The 20,852-nt window shown below is 43.4% G+C and overlaps 2 protein-coding genes across 5 annotated transcripts; both read left to right on the forward strand.

Annotated features, from left to right (window-relative positions):
- Positions 1 to 319: 319 nt before the first annotated feature.
- Positions 320 to 6,269, forward strand: wnt2 (wingless-type MMTV integration site family member 2). Its single transcript, XM_027003988.3, has 5 exons — positions 320 to 402; positions 774 to 994; positions 2,312 to 2,589; positions 2,942 to 3,206; positions 5,443 to 6,269. Exons 1-5 carry the CDS (start codon positions 320 to 322, stop codon positions 5,646 to 5,648), a joined length of 1,053 nt encoding a protein of 350 aa, XP_026859789.2. The 3' UTR covers positions 5,649 to 6,269.
- A 1,396-nt stretch (positions 6,270 to 7,665) lies between these two features.
- On the forward strand, positions 7,666 to 20,653 carry bcl2l13 (BCL2 like 13). Of its 4 annotated transcripts, none has more exons than XM_027004002.3 (7): positions 7,666 to 7,800; positions 8,707 to 8,880; positions 12,125 to 12,226; positions 12,611 to 12,767; positions 12,952 to 13,024; positions 13,144 to 13,272; positions 19,142 to 20,653. In XM_027004002.3, exons 2-7 carry the CDS (start codon positions 8,766 to 8,768, stop codon positions 20,114 to 20,116), a joined length of 1,551 nt encoding a protein of 516 aa, XP_026859803.2. In that variant the 5' UTR covers positions 7,666 to 7,800; positions 8,707 to 8,765; the 3' UTR covers positions 20,117 to 20,653. The 4 variants fall into 4 exon arrangements, with proteins under 4 accessions (XP_026859803.2, XP_035381559.1, XP_035381560.1 ...); XM_035525666.2 differs by lacking the exon at positions 7,666 to 7,800 and adding an exon at positions 7,815 to 7,962; XM_035525667.2 differs by lacking the exon at positions 7,666 to 7,800 and adding an exon at positions 7,815 to 7,962 and having other exon boundaries at positions 12,128 to 12,226.
- The last annotated feature ends 199 nt before the right edge of the window (positions 20,654 to 20,852 follow it).

The following is a 20,852-nucleotide window of genomic DNA, read 5'->3' on the forward strand; positions in this document are numbered from 1 at the left end:
GCGCCCACCCCTTGTGTAAGCAATTTAAACCTGATAGGAGATCACCAACTATCTCAACCCAGCAAATCTTTGTTAACGCTAGACCGAGTAATACTACCTCTGCAAGTACAAGGCACTGCAGTGCAGAATGGTTTTACGACGAAGGACAACTTAACCAAAGAGTGTCGCTCCAATGTTTTTTTCACCGGAGATCAATTGAATAGGCGGCGATTGCTCCCGCGTACTTTTAAGTGGCATCACCTATATGCGTTTCCCCCTTTTTTATTACACTGAAAACAAGTGCGTGAACGAATGCGTATACCACCAGAGGTTTTGTAATATGAACTTTTTACCAAGTGGAATATGCTTTTATCTGTCTGTAGCAACCTGCTGGCTGACGTCAAGAGTGGACTCATCTTGGTGGTGGGTATCTTCTATGGACAGAAGAATATTCATTACTGTTAAGATGTATATTTTACTTAAGACTTATTGTAAATATATATTAATATACCTTGACTTATTAATATATTGTGAAATAATTAATCACGCTGGCTTTTCCCCCTTTTGCAATAAAATCCCTAAGCGCAGTGCATTTGAAAATGAAATGTATTTTTACAAAACAAACAAACAAACAAACAGCAAAAAACGTTTCAAGTGAATGTGAAATGCACAGACTTAAAGAGAATTACACTGCAGTGTAGCCTATAGCACTTTGAATGCGCGGAAGGCTGTGTTGAAACTGGAGATTTGAGTGAGAGATTCCCATCGCCTAGTTGCGTTCATCTTTTATGCAGGTACATGGGTACCCTTGGATCGCAAGTGATGTGCGACAACATCCCAGGGTTAGTTAACAAACAGCGCCAGTTGTGCCGCCAGCATCCGAAAGCGATGCAGGCGATTGGTGCTGGAATTAAAGACTGGATTAGTGAATGCCAGCACCAGTTCCGCAGCCATCGCTGGAACTGCAACACCATGGCGCGGGACCACAACGTTTTTGGAAAGCTCCTGCTTCGAAGTGAGTATGCAATACAGTGCAGCTCAGCTCTCCAGATTGCCTGGAGTTATAAATCTTATATAGGGGATTCTTATGTCTCTGCGCCTACAGTGAAATTCCAGATCCCAAATCGGCTCATATGACTATTACAGAAAAGTAACACCTGATACAGAAGATTAGATTTCTTTTGTTTGCACTATTAAAGCATAAAGCAATCTTCTACTGAAAACACAGATATTGTATATAGACTGTCTCTATAATACGATATATAATACGATATGATATGTTATGATATAGAAAAAGAATCACATAAAGTATAACAAAGTACATATTAGCTGTGTAAGGCCGTTTTCAAAACAGGATCTGCTCTCAAAAATGTTTCTAACCGTACATCATAAATTACGCATAGGTCTGTTGTAGAGCATAAAATACATAGTATGGGTTTAAGTTCTCTCCTCATTCTCTCATCCTGCATAAAATCATATTAATGGGAACGTCCACATAGGAACTCACACGTCTCCCAGGCCACTTAGCTGCTCTGCACATAAAAGTTGGGTCAAACCTCTGACTTTAATCTTCTTGCTTGGTATTCAGACCTCCCAGAAAAGCTGTGGACCCATCACAAGCCATTATGGGAAGTCTCTGATTGGCAGGGTTTCTCTGTGGCACTGGGAGAATCTACTTATTGTCAATGTCAGTGCACTAATTTAGAACAATTGCAGGGATTTGGTAGAACAGATCCTCTTTTAGGCCAGCAAAGCTCCCAAATGAAAAGGTAAACCTCAAAGCCCCAAGGTCTGCTGCTCACTGCTGTTCTGACGAACTGGTCTGCTTTCATTTTTATTTTCCTTTTCATCAACTAAAACTTCAAACTTCTCTCTCTCACCTTTCCTCCCCCTTCTCAAACTTTTCACACACAGAAACACTCTCGCTTATATAACATGGGAACCACATCCTTATCGGTTTGCCTTAGAGAGTCTTTGATCCTACAACAGAATAAGAATACACTCGACATCAGAGCATTGTTTTGGAGACAAACTGATAAAGAAACATCACAGTGGTCTCCAAATCTTCAAACAGCTCTCTTAAGCTTCTCTGCCTTTTGGCTAAGATCAAGTGCAGTGTTGGGTCTTATCGCGCACCCAAATTTGGCTTGTCCCAGTGATAATGGCTTAGAGAGGCTCCCGTAGGGCTTTATATTATTATGCGTTTTATATATTTACTGAGTCTTGCTGAACATCTGCATCTCTGCAGTGTGCAACTACATGCACCTTACTGAAGGACCTCATCAGCGGGATTACCCCTCTTATGCCATTTCCTCTCCACGTATATGCGCAGGCAGTCGGGAGGCCGCTTTTGTGTATGCCATCTCCTCAGCGGGCATGGTCCACACCCTGACCCAGGCCTGCAGTCAGGGTGAGCTGGACACCTGCTCCTGTGACCCGGGAAAAAAGGGCTTCTCCCACGATTCCAAAGGGCCCTTTGACTGGGGAGGCTGCAGCGATCACGTAGATCACGCCATCAAGTTCACGCAATCGTTTCTCGATGCCAAGGAGAGGAAGGAGAGAGACGTGCGGGCACTTGTGAACCTACATAACAATCGTGCAGGAAGGAAGGTGCATTTTTTGGTTTGCTTTACGCCAGTTTAATTTATTTTGATGCCGTTTTTTTTTTCTCTCAAGGAAGTTACACTTCATTATTAAGTAGTATGTTGCGTCACTGATAGTTTACTACACTAAATAGCGCACAAACAGCCTCTTGTATGTATTAAGTTGTGATCTTATATAATATAACAGGATTCTGCCTTATGAACAGGCAGAGCTCTTCTTGACAGGTGAAAGAAATATCCTATCATTCTTCCCTTCTAAACACAATTCAAAATCTCTCCCTCTCTTTCTCTCTCTCGCGCACACACACACACACCCACACCCACACACACACACACACACACACACACCCATTATGCAGGCAGTGAAGCGTTTCATGAACCTGGAATGTAAATGCCATGGCGTGAGTGGTTCATGTAGTGTACGAACCTGCTGGCTGGCCATGGGTGACTTCAGGCAAACGGGCGACTACCTGCGCAGGAAATACAATGCAGCCACCCAGGTGGTGATGAACCGCTATGGGACAGGCTTCACCAGTGTGTACAGGAAGTTCAAGAAGCCCAGCAAGAATGACCTGGTTTACTTTGAGGACTCTCCAGACTACTGCATATGGGACCACGAGTCTGGTGAGTGCATTTAGGTGCATGTGTTCTACAGTACATGTTACATGTTATGCACTGACCTGCAGTCCATGCCAGTGCATTATTACAGAAGCCCATTTTATGTTCGGCACATTCTCTTAGCTGCAAGGGGAGAGTGAAGCATGGCAGTGGCTGGGTTGAAACCTGGGCTGCTAGCCTGTATCACATGGCCCTCTTAGTCCTGGCTGCTTTCTCCACAGGCTGCACCTCCCACACTCAAATTGCTGACAATCTGTAAAGCATTAGTCTTGCCCCCGAACACAGAGAGAATGAAATTAGAGAAAGGGAGCCATTTAGCTGGCTATTACACTCACAATAGTCATAACCCGATCTGTAACCCGAATGCACGCAGTTGGTGTCCCCCTCAGGGCAGTAGGCTATCGCTCTCCACCTTTTTGTGTCTGCGTGTGCTTGTAAGTGTGAGTGTACTGAATTGTAGTGAATAACACCAGGTGTACCAATGTGGAGAGCTGGAGGGACCGCTGGTGCCTGTCAGGCTGTGCATGATCCTGGCTATCAGATGACGCTGCGTTTAAGGCACATTACTATAGATCTGTGGACAGCATAGGAGACGAAACATGATCCCCGCTCGCAACTGCTATAAATTACTGCCCTTGCGAGCGCACCTCTCTTCTGTCTACCCTGAACAGGCAGGAATATTTAAAGTGGTAGGTCATGTCTCATAGCTTCCCACAGGGTGCACAATGATCTCCTTGAAAGATGTCTTGGCTTATGTTTTAAACTTTTATTGACTGTGACCTATGTTTTCGCGACAAAATATCTGACTACCTACAAATACAATGCATGGCTTTGTGATGAAATATGGATGCACAGATAACTCAGCCATTGTGAACACTGTGTTTATATCGTGCCCTGTGATCATGTTGCATACAGCATAAGGTTTATGTCCAGGAGGAAAAGGCTGCTAGGACTGTTTTTTCATCACTGGCTCTGAAATGAAATGCTGTATGTTCTCAGCAGAGTGTGGCGTGAGAAAGCCTTAGTACAGAGGTTTGTGCAAGGGCAGTCCCAGAGGGCCAGACACTATAGCTCTTCCCCAGAAAAGTGTGAAATCAATTTCCAGCTCCCACCGTAGACCCACATGTTAAACTCATCTCTTGGCACCCCCCTTATTTTAATTCAATAAGCAGACATACCTCAGGTGGAGGCTGCCCATGATGTAACCAATAGCGACCTAGCACACCATCTTGTTCATCTTGTTGGATGGACTAGGTTTGGGGGGGGTGCAGTGGGGTGGCTGGGTCATGCCCAGACACATGTCTGCTACTGGCAATCGCGTGCAAGACACTGCCAGTGACATATCAGGGCTGGGGCTACCAGCAGAACAGTGTTCCTTTTAACTTTTTTTGGGGGGGGCGGGTCATGGTTTTACCCACAAACCATAGTCACGATCCAACAATTATAACTATAAATTTGAAGTGGGGAAATGTAAGAAGGCTGATGTGAATCACCGCTCGAGGCTAACATCTGTGTCTCTGTGGTCGTTCGCATAGCACTGCACTGGGCCGGGAGTAACAAGGCCCTACTGTACAAAGCCAGGCGGGTTTTTCCCAGGCTGGAGCGTGAAGGCTGGGCTTGATACAAGCCCTTTAACAATTTCGATATCAGTGGTGGATCAGCGCCGCGCCGGCCTCCTAGCCGGGCGGGGTTGTCCAGATTAGAACTGTTGAAATGAGCACGCGATGAAGACCCACAGCAAGGCTGATAGCTCCTATCATCAGTCCCTCATCTCGTGAAGGACCAAGCGGTCACCCACTCAGCCAGCTCAGACAGCCCCCCCGCCTGCTTTGGGACAGCTCTGTCTGGGGACCGCCAGACATCTGCCATGCCGCTAAGGCAGACTGCTGAGCCCAGGACTACACATCTCAAGTAACCGCCTGAACAGGCACAATGTCAACTCCGTCTGACATGAACTAATGAAAATAAAGTATGGTGAGGTGTGTTGGATGCAAATGTCTGTAGTGCTATGTCAAAACCGTCTTTATATTTCCAAAGACTGGATTACTTAGACACATATATATTACAGCTATAAAAACATCTTTGCTTCAATCATACTGGGATCATACCATCAACAGCAAACTGAAATTTAAGCGTTCATATATTGGAACTTAATGGCAGGAATTCCTCCCTTTTTCATCTGTCTAAAATGGACTGCAACAGTGAGCACTTGTGTTGAATTTGTCTGTCCCTTCTGTTGAAGGATCAGTGGGCACAGGCGGGCGTGCGTGCAACCGGACGTCACGCGGAGCCGACAGCTGTGAGGTGATGTGCTGTGGGCGGGGTTACGACACGTCCCGCGTCAGCCGCGCCACCAAGTGTGAGTGCAAGTTCCACTGGTGTTGCGCCGTGCACTGCAGGGACTGCCAAGAGGAGGTGGACGTCCACACCTGCAAGACACAGTCTTGACACTGCCAGCATCGAACCCACACCGATGACACATGCCGCTGTTTACAAAGTATCTCAATGTAGCCGGTCTGACCTTGCAATCGGGCTAGCACGCTTGCATCGTCCTTAAACGGGACAGTCATGGTACCCTTACAATGTGCATAAACAAAGGAGAAATCCGATCTTAAATCAGCACTCCTGTTAAGATGCTTTATGAACTCTGGCACCCAATCAGTGTGGCTGTGCTGGCAGCAGTTACTAGAAAGCAGGCAGAAACATAAGCAGTGGAGGGCCGAAGATACTGCCCAAACTAATAGCAACAAACCTCTGAATCCATAACAAAATTCCCCTTAACCAAACTCTTAGCTAGACATCCATTCTTTTCCTTGTTTTATTTCCTTTGTCACATCAAACATATTTATTAAGTCTTCGATTAAGAGTGTTTATCTTCTGTGCATTCTAAATATTGAAATGTAAATACAAACTATAATATGTAATTTAAATTAAAGCACACCTATATATGTTAAGAAACTGTCAGGAGTGTGTGAGAAGCTCAGACAGGTCACAAAAAAAAAATGGAGTTGGCGCATATGAATTACTTCATGTGTGATTAATTATGTTCAGGTAAGACTGAATTCCAAACAAAATAAGATACATCTAACATTACAAAAAAGAAGAAAAAAAACAATATTGAACTTATGGAACTATGTTTCTGATGCTAGGGGCCTATGGTAAATGTGGAGGTGTGTAATAAGAATAAACAAGATAGGTGTGTGTGTGTGTATGTATGTATATATATATATATATATATATATATATATATATATATATATATAGAGAGAGAGAGAGAGAGAGAGAGAGAGAGAGAGAGAGAGAGAGTAGTTGTACTATATATATATATATATATATATATATATATATATATATATATATATATAGTAGTTGTGATATGTATTATGGTATAGGCTACAATATGGAGATGAAGGTATTTACAGGGATATAAGGCAATAAATACATGTGTATGGGGTGACATTTTATTATGTGATCATTCAGAATTGCGGCAATTGCCTCTGGCTTTTTAAATCTAGACGTTATCCGTTTAGCTTTGGTTTCCATTAATCCCTGAAATATGTCTATTTCTGCTTTAATTCTATCAAGGAATCGGGTCAGTTTTCCTGAATAAAAGAAATAATAAAACTCAGAATTCCACGGCACTTGTTATAAATTTTTAGAGTGCTTAACGCAAGATACCTTACGAAAAACTAAAGTCTGGGCGCAGATGTTTGAATCAGCTTTGTCTAATTGACCTCTGATTTGCCATTTTGAACGCCCTTTGTCGTAAACAAATAATATTAAGGGAGATTCACTTTTGACAGGTTACATTCAACACAAATTGTTCTTGTTTTTCAAATTGTTTTTTCTGTTGAATCCTGAGCAACAATTTTATTTGTATAAAAACCTTTGGCGTTTTAAGACTTTACATACTAGCATAAAGACAACGAGAAGACGCTGGTGTTTTTGTACCACTAGAGGGCAATAAAATCGTTTGTCAGTCTCCGATAACACGTAACAAATTCCTGCGTTCATCAAACGCTTATTTTGTTAATGTACATTCTATCAAATTGGTTTGAAGAATTCCATGTAAGCTCTGTGTATTGACAAATATGGAGTTCTATAAGTCGCTCTGCATAAGAGCCATATCCAGATAGAATGCCATAAATGTAAATATAAATTGATTATAGCCCAGATATGAACATGAATATGGTTTGTAGTACAAATACGTACGAACTCCTTTTCCTAGGTAAAAGCTAGTTTTCCCAATAGATGTTTTCAAACAATTGCAAATAAAAACCTTCTTTATTTACTTACAAGAGTTGATTTACTTATGAAAGAGCTGGTTTGCTTATGAAACGTTGACATTTGAGCTCAGAAAGGTGAACGAAGACCACTTACATGCACGTAATAAAACCGACGTAAACAAAATGTCACACATAAATAACCAAAACGACGCGCTGTGTCTTTAAATGAGACGTCGGCGTTCTAGGACACATTCGTGCACTGGGATTTGTAGCCGAGGTGAAGGAATTGTAGCCACCGCCAGTGCGGGTCCCATAATGTCTCCTGTATGTATCAAGCACGACACGGTTAGGGGGACGGCACACACGGACACGGGGTAGGTTGACCCAAACACGCGTAAAGCGGTAGCCGAGAAGCCACGCATGAGGCAAGCCGCTAATATTTACAAGCTACTTTCCTGACAAACATAGCTATTGTTTGTGAGGTGCACGTTGCCAGAACACTTCCACTGACAGAATTAAGTATTTCTGTCGGCAAGGTAATTATGTTTCGCAAGTGCTGAAACTGATTTCTAATACGCTGGTTGCAAATATTTTGTGGCGTAATACTAACTTAGCTAAGGCTAGCTGTCTAGCTGGCGATATTAGGGCATGCTAAAGTAGTTCATGGTAGGTGTGGTTTGTGGGAGAGAATATTACTGAATGTCTGCCTAAGTGGTCTTGTTCTCCGTGTTTCAATAAATAATATTGGGCATTCTTTGACCGAGGAACAGTGCGATAAGATAAGAAACAAATAACCACATAGGTAGTTACCCAAGTTTAGGATAAGCACATTATTCAGGCTTGGATATAACTAACTTTTTAGCTTGTTATGGAAGGAACTTCCTCTCATTCATTCCTGTGGACACTTGAATCAGACGGCCTCAGCAGTTTTAGTGTCGGTCAGTGGCATTAATCTCCTGTTTTAAACATGTATCTTTGCCCTTTTTATACGTTACACCAAAGTAGTAGCTACACGCTAAAGAAAGTTACTTTATTGGAAAGGTCATTGCTATTCTTAAGCTGTTTTGTATGTTTTTCTTTTTGCAGAAAACGTTTGTGGTTTAAAACATTGACCCCCTTTTTGTTTTTAGTTTACAAAAAACAACGGGTAGTCTGTTGTATTAGTTTCAATTACACTTCATGATCACCCTAAAAATAGAGCAAGTACCAAGCTGTGTGTGTGTGTGTGTGTGTGTGTGTGTGTGTGTGTGTGTGTGTGTGTGTGTGTGTGTTTCTACCAGGGCTTTTGAAAACAGTAAATCACTGGTTCATATGCCCGCGAGCCTGACTCCTCTCTTCAATGGCTACCTCTGGCTCCTGCACCACTGTGGCTGAGGGGTTTCACTATGAGACCAAGTATGTCCTCCTCTGTTACCTCGGCCTGCCCACAACCTCTCACTCAAGGCCCACAGAAGGTAAACAATCGCATCAGTGTGGACTTTTGTTATTTCACGCAGAAGCGCTTTGCTGAGGAACAGCTGTTCCCCTTTCTTTTTCCCAGAATTCCTGAAGTTGGAGGGCCTGTACTGATAAAACATAACTTTTGTAACTTGCTCTGGACAAGGGCGTCTGTAAATGTAAACCCCCAGTCAAGAATGGCTGGCTCTACATCTGTCGCTTGAGATCCTAATTCACTTTTATGCTGCATATTTTAGGAGTTGCACTGTTGTTGAAATGAGCAGGTGGCTGTAGCAAAGGAAACTTGTAGCTGTACCTCCTGCATAAGGCTTAAAAGGGCAGGAAATGGACAAATATGTATATGGCACCATCTCAGTTCAGTATGTCCTGCAGACATGTTAGGAGATTCTACATTTACCTTCCATAATATGTCAATGAGAGGAGTCTGTGGGCTACCCAATAGTTGTTGTACATTGAACATGTTTGAAACCTGTAAGGTATTTAAACATTTGTCTTTTAGGGCCTGAAATGCAGACAGACATAACCACTGTTGAAGGCTCACACAGTGAACTAAAATGACCTGAACCTTTTTTGACTATATTTTACAATCAAGTTAAATTTTACCATGCAAGAAAAAAAAAAAAACAACAGCGTTTGGCTTTTTCTGTTCATGTCTTCTTTTGTCTTCCTTCTAGTAAACTCTGCTAGCAGCAAATAACTATTTCTAAACATCTAACAGGAAAAATACAGTTTTGTAATACATTGTATTTACATTTACATAGCAGATGCTCTTATCCAGAGCAACTTGGAAGAGAGTCCCAAAATATTCTTAACTAAGATATTGAACCATGATAGAATACAACAATTTGAGTGTAATTAATAACCAATACAATACAAATCTAAAATTATCTTTGAAGTGCCTGATTGGGCATAACTAAAAGTGCTTTTCAAATAAATGAGTCGTTAGTCTACAAGGGGACTTCACTGCTCAGACAGCTGGAGGAAGATTAGATGGGGGACTAATGCTAAAATCTCAGTGATGAGATTTTAAGTACATCCTTCTTTTTTTTTTTATAACTCTTAAGTTGTAACAATGGCAGCACAATTCATTTCTGGACCCAAGACACTGCAGGCTAAACAGTATCTGCAAACGTTTAGTGAAAGGAGAGGTTTGCTCTTTTATAAACAACAAATGCTTGTTTTCTATCATTCATTATCAGGCATGGCACAACCACACTGATATCTTTAGTACTGAGAAACTTGCTATTATTATGTAGCTTCTCACTGGGTTTAAATGCAGTGCAGTATTTTGGTTTCATCCCTTAAAATCATATGATATTTGGCTGTTTTAAACGAATGTTGCTTACTGTGCTGTCCTCTTTTGTTTATTTGTTATATTTTTAATGTCTGAAAATGCATTCTCTTGGTCATATCACTGCCACAGCAGCAGACGTCTTGTTGTAAACATAACACACCCAGACATGTAGCGAAACTGTAGTTTGTCAGGGATTTAAACCGTGGCCGAACTGGATTGTGCTTAGGCCAAGGAGTGAGATGATGTTAGTTGTTTGGTGTTCTTCAAAATGTTTTAGACGTCTTTCTTACTGAATTCCTGGCAAGCGTTTTAAACAGAGATTTGCAGTTGTTGCGATTTACTATTGACAGACTTATATTGGTTAGGAGTGGTGTGATTATCTTTACCATGTAATGGTTTTGATGATCCTGCTGGATGACCAAATGATTATCATGTTAGGATTTCCTAAACAGGTTTCTGCTGCTCTAGGTCTGAGCTAAAGAATACGAACTAGAGGTTCCTTTACAGCCTATAGTTGATCTTACTGCGCTGTATGACGCATTGGGGATTCTTAGCGTAAAACTTGAATAAGCGTTAAAGAAAACTGAAATTTGAAGGGCAAAACGGCAAACAGTGCAGTGGCACACAGCCGAATCCCACTGAGGGCCATGCCAGTGTGTGGACAGGAGCACTGCCACTAGCACACACCCATGAAGTCGTCTTCCGTTATAGGACCTTTCTCATACGAGCTTTGCTCTGGCACACTTTTGACTGTAGCTGTGATTAAGTTCAGTTCACATTTTTAAAGTTTATTTCTTTAATGTTTGTTCACAATTTTCTCATGCTTTTCATTTTGTTTCCGTATTGTGTGCGTCGGTACACGTTTCATAATAAATATGAAACATTATAGCCTTTAACATCATTGTGGAAGCCACAGAGGTAACAGGCCAGCTGCTGCCTAATCAAATAAATTTACTTTTGGCATTAAAAGAAGACACATGCAGCCATTTTAATGTCTAACCTGTTGTGAAGGTTTTTCCTGGATGTGACTTAAACAGGAATGTAGAATCTTAGCTATGCACAACATGAGCAGCTTTTCAGTTTGGAGTTTAAAATGGGCTGCCTCAGCACACAACTGAGGAAATAAAATTCAGAGGATGTTTGAACTCCACCCTGGCAAAAATATTACATAACAGTGAAATTGGGGAAGCTAAAGATACCCTTGGTCTGAGAATCCTTCAGAAACCAGGCAATGATGCTGATTCAGCCTAATTCACTCAGTGGCTGCTGAGCCCACCATTACTCCAGTTATTCTCAGTTATGTCAATGTTACTCTGCCTGCTTGCCTACAATACTTCCCAGTAATTCCTAATTGCTAATTCATGATGAATTTAGGTTAAATTTTTCTCTACCACTGAACGTGTGTGTGTGTGTGTGTGTGTGTGTGTGTGTGTGTGTGTGTGCGCGCACATTTGCCATGGACTGTCCTAGAATGAAACATGGGAGCTTTGGTTTTTCTTAGTGGGTTAGGTTTTCTGTGTAGTCTGGTCAGTAGTAACTGCCTGTGTATTATTCACCTGTGTGTGGTCCGGAGAGTTGAGGGGAGCATGAATCAATTGTATTTTACTACAATAATGTTTTAATTTACTAACGTTTATGTGGAAGGGGCTAGGAGCAGTAGGTATTAAGGCCTCAGTCACGAGGGCAGGGTTAAACCCGTAAGGCCCTGTAGCCTCATGTGCTGATCCAGTGTGCAGTAATGCCTTACGTGGCCCTCAAGCCAAGTTGCTCTTCATGTTCTGGCATGGAGCCCTTACCCGGCAGGGCAGGCGTGTGGAGCCCTTCACTGACGAGAGCCCATCCTGCCAGTGTAGTGAAGACCCTTGTGTGGTGCTGGAAGGTGCCGCATTTTAAGCCTTTGTCCTGCAGCACGTTCCATGGTGTGGGTGTGTGTGTGATTGCCACAGCAGCTGGACATGTTACCCAGGAAACGGACGTGACCAGGATCGGCAGAATGAAGCAGCAGATTGAAGAGGAGCTGAAGAAGCTCGAGGAGGAAATCACTTCTTGTAAGACCCATAAACACCTGCAGAGAGTTTCACACATGAGCATTCACACACCAACACACTGAGAGAAATTGTGAATATACTTGTATCACACCAAATCTGCTATGCTAGGTTTTTGAATGTATTGATTTTAGATGCATGATATTACTATATCTGGGTGAATGGTCCTTGTTATTACCATGGTCTTTTGTCATTGCTTTTTGGGTTTTTCATGCTGCGAGAGAAAAGTTATTATTAGTTACATTTGTATAGCGCCTTTCTCAGACTCAAGGACACTTTACAGAAAGATATCAGCTATAACAAACACACACCGAAGAAGTTTAGTCTAGTTCTGTGTTCATCCTGGACTGATGTCAGCCGTGTGTGTGTGTGGGTGTGCATGTGTAGCTTTCCCCAGGACAGGCTTTGATCGGCACACATCTCCAGTCTTCAGCCCAGCTAACCCAGAGAGCTCTGTAGAGGACAGTCTGGCTGTGCTAGGGGACCGCGTTGCGCGGGACTTGGACACACACCTGGCCTCTGCCACACACACACTTCTCAGTGGGTCAGTATTGATCCAATTTGGAAGAAGCAGCCATAGATAACAGTAAAACTGATCAGCATATAATTTTGGACATGTTTGAAAGTTCATGTCCAATTAAGATCATGGACACACACATGCACTGAGGTTGCTTGTTACCTCAGTGTAGTGACCGAGTGTGTGTAGTGACAAGGTGTGTATTGTGCAGACAGCTGGACTATGAAGAATTCAGAGAGGTGGTGCAGGAGCTCTCCTCTCACTCCCAGGGAGGCTGGAGCAAGGTGAGGACTCGAACATCAAAGCAAAGCCTTAGAGAACCAGCCGAGCTTCTGCCTCTGCCCACACCAGAAGGGGATGCAGAACTGCCCCGCTTTCTTTTGCATTGTGCCCCTCTGTTCAGGTGCTGGTGCCCCTACTGCTGCTGCAGGCTCTCCAGGGCAGGGGGCAGTGCCTGGCCTCACTGCTGGCCCTGGGCGTGCGGTACCTGGAGGAGACAGAGGCGGACTTCATCATCCAGCAGGGGGGATGGGTGAGTGGGCTGCTCTGTGGACCAAAGTGATGCGGCGGATGAGAATCGGTAGTTTCAGTTCTGTGCCTGTCTGACTCTGGGTTAAGGTTCTACACAGGCTACATGAGCTCTTTTTGTAGAGGGTGAAGTGCTCAGGTTACGTATAAACTATGAATGTTTTGACTTCCATAATTGGAGTCTTGTCACAGTCTATTTGCATGCGTTTCTGGTTCTGGTATCAGTAGTTTGTAGGGTGTGTAATACTATACTGCCACAGTGATTTTTGAAATTTGTTGCTATTGAAAGTAAAAAAAAAATATTTTTTATTGAGTATAGATTGCAGAGCAGGGCTGCTTGACTGTTGATGAATAAATAATTGAATGAATATTTACATGAACTATGGATATTGTATGGACCTGCTACATTCTCCTCTTCTAACACGTTGAGACAATATACAGTACACATTCATTTCTACCAGGAGAGGGAGTTGGAGATTTGCACTTCAAATTCAAATGCAGTCTGCTCAGAATGCCTGATTCATGTGGTTTGTCATTCACAGCTAAAGTAGAAAACATGGATTTCTGTATGTCCTATATTCCTTCTGGCACAGGCTCAAATAGTAGCTTGGAGATCCATGGACGCTAGACCTGTGTGACTTCAGCTTGTAACTTTTTAACACTGAATAAAGTGAACAATATTTTTAAAATTAAGGCGGCCATGGGGAATGGCTGTTTATTTACCCTTCATTTACCCTTATTTATTTGCCCTCTATTCCCTAGCCTGTCCTGTACTCTAATCCTGTAAGTCCCACAGCCTTGACACCTCCCCTTTTCTCCCCCTGACCTCACAGGTCAAATTCCACCAGCCAATGGAGATTCTGTTAAATTAACCTTTCACTTTGACTTCTCAAAACATCAACACACCAGTGAAAGATTAACCTGTTACTGCACAGCCTTGTACCTAAATTTTGATATTGAAGGTCACTTTGCCCAGCAGTGAATGCCATTGAGACAGTTTACACACAGGTCTGAACTGTGCTGACTGTAGTATTTGAATTTTGCTAACTGGAAATTAAACCCACTGTTATTTTCAATAATAAAGTCCAGTAATAGAGACACAGGGTAGCTGATCTGTGAAACAGACACATGTTGTGATGCTCCCTTGCTCAGCCTGTGTGCTCTTAAAGGCTCTTGGTCACAGATGGACTGCGGAAGGCCCTGTTGGCACTGTGTGTGTGTGTGTGTGTGTTGGCTCGAGGCGCTCAGTCAGCATAGTTAATTTAATTTAGCCTCCCACTGCTGCCCCCACAGGCCATTGTCTCCCGCCGGAGCGCAGCCACATTCCTCCTGTGCAGAAGCTTCACAGGGATCCGAGATCTCAGACAGTTGAACGTGGAGGGCGGGGTGTGTGGGTGAGTGTGTGTGTCTGGGGGAGGGAGCAGGTGAACAGCTTCACTTACAGCAGTTCCATTGCTCTCAGAAGCCCTTCACACTGCTCGTCAGTGACCGTTTATATTGGTGACTTTTCCACCCTTTCATCCGTCTGTGTTCTCGATGGTCCATGCTGAGATATCTCTCTCTCAGGAAACAGAGTCAGGTAGGAGATCATTTGTCATTCCAGTTTAGGTTTATGCTTGTATTTTGAGGCAGCATGAGACAGTAAGATGATAAGTCTGTGAAGTAACTAAGAGGCTGAAAGATCGAGTATGTCTGTCCAGGTTCGATCTATTTGACTGGCTGGCTTTCTGTGAAGTCTCCCTGCCCTTGGGTCACCTCATCAACCTCGCTATACGACATCACTCGACAAGCTAGTTACTAATAAGCAAAAGTAGACTTGCTAAAATGGTTCATAAAATGCTGAGTTAAATGTATTTTTTCACTTGATCTTTTGTCCTCAATGACTTGCTCAGTTATGCAATATTAAAGCTTCAGCTTTTAAAGGGAGCTTCTTTCACTGTGCTCAGTTTACTGATGGTAAAGTGCACTACCTGTTTTCTGCTAATCTGATGTTATGTTAAAATCTGGTGAGAGAAAATCAGGGTAAGCAAACTAGTAACTATATGATGATGTGTTCTGATCATCTAGCAGAGACAATATTGTTTTTACAAAGCTGCTTTTGCTCAGGGAGTGTGTGTGTGTGTGTGTGTGTGTGTGTGTGTGTGTGTGTGTGTGTGTGTGTGTGTGTGTGTGTGTGTGTGTGTGTGTGTGTGTGCGTGCGCGTGTGCGTGCGCGCGCGCTCGCTCGCTCGCTCGCGTGCGTGTCCGTGTGTGTGAGAGAGAACTAGACATTGAGGAGATGTTTTGGGAATTCTAATGACACAGCACAAAATGGCTGATGCACAGCTGAATGAGTGGCTTGGCAGTAGAGCCTTGTGCTGGTGCACCAGCACAAGGCCCGGGCCTGGAGCTTATTCGGTGTTCTACTGCAGTGTCTGCCACTGCAAGGGCTCCTGCAGCATTGTTGGGATGTAACGTGGCTTCTATTGTTGGGGCAAAGACAAATGGCACCCAATCGGGCAAAGCGAAACCCACACCTTGTTTAGATGGGTGCCCCTGAGCAGTGAGTGGCTGGCGGGGTGGGCTCGGCGCAGCGAGGAGTGGCATGCAGGGAATAAAGCAGGAGGCATCGATGAGTGTCATGAGGTGCCGCGAGGGCACGCAGCGCACTGCACGTCACTCAGCGCACTGCTTCAGGTCACACGCTTTTCACAGAGGCGACAGCTGCAAAACGGGGCACGCGCGCACGCATGAGTGAGCAGTTCTAGGAAGTCCAGAAATAAGTCTGAATAATCCTGGTGTAAAATCATTGGCAGATAGACTGTCCTAGTTCCATTGCCGTAGTTCTTTCTCCAAAGCTGATGATGATGATAATAATTGTGGTGATGATGATGATTATAATGGTTGGCTTTTAGGGCTAGAAGCTTGCAGGCAAGTACTGAATGTCCAATACCTGCCACATGACCAAGCACATGCTTGATCAATACATAACAATTACATTCTCAGGGTCCCACAGCCCCAGACGGCACGTGGCAGAACCAGGCTTCACACCTGAATGTCGCGCTGGGATTTATGTCAGTTACGTGCATTTGTCAACAGAAGCAATGGGTCTGTTCTGACAGGAATGTTGTCAAGCATGCTGGAACTATGTTGGACAGTTTTTGTTTGTTTGTTTTAAATCATGCAGGTTGTATAAGAGGTACTCTGCCCTTCAGAGTAAATGACTTGACATTTTTCAGTGCAGGCGGGTGTGTTTGTGCATGGTTCTTTGTCCGGGGGGTAAAGGAAGTTAAAAATATTTTTGCAAAGTTCCACTTAGCACATGCCCAAGAGAAGAACATTTCAGGCTTGTTCTCCTTGGCCTTTGTGCTATAGTTAATGTTGAGTATAAATGCATAGCGAGTGTGATGTCTTGGTGAGATTTCTATTGCAAAACATGGCCCTGAAACCTCACATTAGGTATTTCAAATACAATAGGTTAGAAATTTAACGTTAGATGTATGAATGATTGACTTTTAGAGAAGAGCAGATTTCTGATGTCTTTGGTATTTTGTTTATTTCTGTGTGGGCCTGTATTCCAATTTTACTAAAATGGAAACCTGACTTAAATCTACACAAAGTGTTTGTAGCACTAAAGCATCTGTTACATCGTCTGTTTGCGTGTGTGTGTGTACGTGTCTAGTCACACGTGTGTTTGTACATGCCTGCGCTCACGCATGTTGGCACATGCCTGCACATTCTGCATGTGAGTGGCTGTTTGGAAGTTAGCTGTCCAATTAGTCGGGCCTGCCAATAATATAGAGAAACCAGTCCTGCAGTCTTCACTCAAATGACTACATGGGCCTCACCTTCACTGATGGTCCTCTGCTGATTTATTACATTCGAAGGAAAACTCCACAAGATAAACTGCTTACATTGAAGTATGATAATTAAAAAGATCTTTTCATGGTGCTGCCATATATTGTTTTGTTTTAATTGTGTTTCAAATTGTGTTGGATACCAAAGCAGATCATGTGTCTGTCCAGTTTGTGTGTGGGTGGATAGGTGAGCATGAGTGAGATTACATGTGAAAGCTGATTGACATGCTCTAGGATTATTGGATTGTGAATTTCAGAAGTCTTCTGAGCAGGAACCTTTGTGCACTGAACAGCAGATTTATCTGGTACTGAATGACTCACGATGCAGAGACAGGCTTGCCTCACTCTCTCACTCCCTCTCACTCCCACTGTGGTACATACTAAAGCTTTGAGTACATGATCTCTTCCTGAACTGATGCAGTTTAGCAGCCAGTTGGACTGAGTGTCTACACTAGACACCCTTCTAGTGACATGTAGAAGGGCTTTGCAGTTATACAGCACCATGTCATGAAAGCCTGAGCCCTCCTCCATGTGAGTAACTCTCCCTCCATGTCCAGCTGTCTGCGCTATGTTCTGACCGACGAGTCAGGGACCAAAAGCAGAGGAGAGTAGGGCGCAGTATTTAACACCGTCAATGATCAGTGATGTTTCCACTCATACAATCTGTCCATCTATATACATAGCTTGGAAAAATCCACCAAAATAACCACTATTATTTTTCATTCTGCACACCTCCTATTTTAAGCCCAATAACTAAAAGCAGGCTTATGTATAAAGCATTTTCTTTCGTGTTTCTAACCTTAGTGGAGCTCTTTGTAAGCCCTTCCAGCCATACAGTTTTGTAAGTACTGTGTAGGTCTTTCTAGTCCCACAATAGGGCAAACACACACATTTCTGTTCATTGAAATGTATTTAATGTTGCATGCCTCATTTATTCCGTCACTGTGAGGACGCAGTCTGGACGTTGTTGCATTGCACTAGCACACCACTAGGTGGCAAAAGAGACCCACGAAGGCATCCTGGTGCCGCTTTCTGGCTTCCTGGCGGAATCATGATGTCCTCGGTGATTTATTGGAGCGAGCAGGTTTAGGGCATGTTGCCACCGTCAATGCACGCTACACTGCGTTTAAAAAAAACGAAAAGAAATTGTGTCGTTTGCCTATTCAGTTCCCTCAGTATACACATTCTTGTGCAGCACATCGTTAAAAAACTAGTCTAGACAAGGTTTTTATGTTCTTTGCTGACTTGGCTAAATACAGATTGTTCATGCCTTCAGTTTTTATCTTGTTAGAAGACTGTCGATGCCCTACCTAATATTTTAACATTGTTAGTACCAATATTTACTTAAATACTATCATGTGACATTGCATAATCAGTGTCCACTACAGGACAGAATCCCCAACTGTCTAACTGAAACTTGTTTGTATTTGCATTGTCATGATTCAGTGACTTTTGCTTTGGGCTTTCAAAAAGTGAAGTGAGCAAGTCTGACTCAGATCAGTAGAAATGAAGAGGAAATTTGTTGCTGTTAGGGTGTTGTCCTTCATGTCGTTACATGCGCATACCACACCATAACACTTTTACGTGCATATTTGTTTTGTTTGTGTAATTCTGTGGGCAGAAGAGCATGTGATATATGATTTGATGGTGGTTATCATTGATGCATCAGAGTTTACAGTATGAATCAGGTTTATTGGCAGGTGGGCAAAATGTCAGTTGTTGACCAGCTTCTACAGAAAAGAAACTCTATCTGTAAGATTTCTCTGGAATACCACATGTAGAGAAAATGCATGTACCGCAATTAGTGAAAAACAAAGCATCACCCACCTGTTGCTGCATCATATCAAATTTGGCTGCCGTTGGTCTAGGGAAAAAAAAACTTTGATGCATACTTGATGCCTGAGTACAGCACAGAAAATATTTTTTTCTCATGTCATGTTTTAGAGAAAGTGCGTGATCTGTAACATTTCTAGACAGTTGATTCTTTTCTTTTTTTAATGGGGATTTTCCCATCTTTCTTCTTCACTGTGTCTTACAGAGTGCAGTGTTTAAACTAGAGGATGTGGAGGACCCTGGAGTGATCATCGCTGAAGACAGTAACGATATCTACATCCTGTCAGGGGAGCAGGCCCCAGACTTGCTGAGCGCCCCAGAGTCGCCGCTGACTGTGGCAGAGAGCAGTGGCCTGGCCTCCTGGCAGTCGGAGAGCTTGCCCATGTCTCTGAGCAGCCACGACTCCTGGGCTCAGGTTGCCGCGATGGAGCCAGAGGACGCCAAGACTCTGGACAGTGCTGAGGCAGTAACCCTGGCTGAGGAGCGAAGCGAGAATAACTCCTCCAACTCGGACATTGTGCACGTGGAGCGGGAGGAGGTAGAGATTTTAGAGGAGGGTGGGGAGCCTACAGAGGAGAGAGAGCTGCAAGAAAGTCTGCTCAGTGTGTTGGGCAGCGAGAGTGGACTAATGGACCTCAGTGCAGAGCTGAAAGAAGCAGCCCTGCCTCCAGCAAAACAGGTTACACCAGCAACAGTGTGGACAATGCCCATAGAAGAGCTGGTTGTCATCACGGAGCCGTCTGCTAGTCTGCCTGCTACTGTTCCAACTGTTGCTTTAGAACGGGAAAGCAAAGCCCCTCTGGTTCCACCTGCTGCTGTTTTCCGAGTGCCTGATCCTGAACCTGAGCCTCACCCAGCTCAGCCAGTACATCATCTGGCTCCTGTGGAGCCGCAGCTTACAAGCAAAGTTCAAGAGCCTACCTGTGCTGAACCTGAGCCAGTTGTGGCCCCCTCCATGCAGGAGCTTCCATCACAGGAGCTGAAGTCACAGGCTGTGCAGGTGACCCCTGTTTTAGCACAGCAGCCTACTGTCACCCCTCTGGCTGCAGCCACTGAGCAGACAGAGCCTGCAGGAAAGCCCAAGTCCTCTGAGCTGCCGGTGCTGCTATATGGTGGTGCTGCTCTAGTGGCCATTGCTGCATTGCTGGCTTATGGCGCATTAACATACAGGAAGAAGTAACAAGCAGACAACTTACCCATGACTTTATATCTCTTATGACTCAATATCAGAAACCTGGGCCACCATGCAGCCAAAAGCTGCATGCGGAGGAAATTGCATCAAGCAATTCATTCCCCCCCTCCCCCCATCTTGGTTTGTTATTGTAGCTTTCATTGTTTCTTGTTAGTTTGTTGCACAGTAGTACTGTACAACAAATGTAGCTTTTGTTTTCCTTTTAGGTACGTTTCAGTGGTGACAGACTTTAGATTCTGCAAGGCTTTTTCTGCAACTTTTTTTTTTTTTTTTTCTAGATTTTAGAAGGCGGCAAGCATTATCCAAGGGAAATAAAAGTTTGTGTCTTGAAAGCAAAGTACTTGCCAATCGAAAATGGAACAACTCAGATTGTCTACTTTGAATGATTTGATAAAGCTGAAATGTTTAGACTTAGTTTTAAGAACCTATGTGACTTTTTATTTTACCTGGCATATCACAATGGGAAATTAAGCAGTTTGAATGTCATGGGTTAGCCTGCCCCAATAAAGATCATGTTTCATTGAGTGTATGGTGTCTTTTAGTTGAGACGGGGTCTGTCCTTTAATTCATAGTACATCAGGAAGTATAGTTTGGCAAGATTTGCTGCATGGTAAAATAAGCTGTAATAAAACCACCCAACAGCTACTGTTTCTCAACAAAAGATAGTCTACACAACGCAGATTTTTTTAGCAAAACTACCAGTGGAACACTGAGAATATGCCAG

Source organism: Electrophorus electricus, chromosome 6 (genome assembly GCF_041902795.1).
Source record: "Electrophorus electricus isolate QZ-2024a chromosome 6, ASM4190279v1, whole genome shotgun sequence".
Taxonomy (NCBI): Eukaryota; Metazoa; Chordata; class Actinopteri; order Gymnotiformes; family Gymnotidae; genus Electrophorus; species Electrophorus electricus.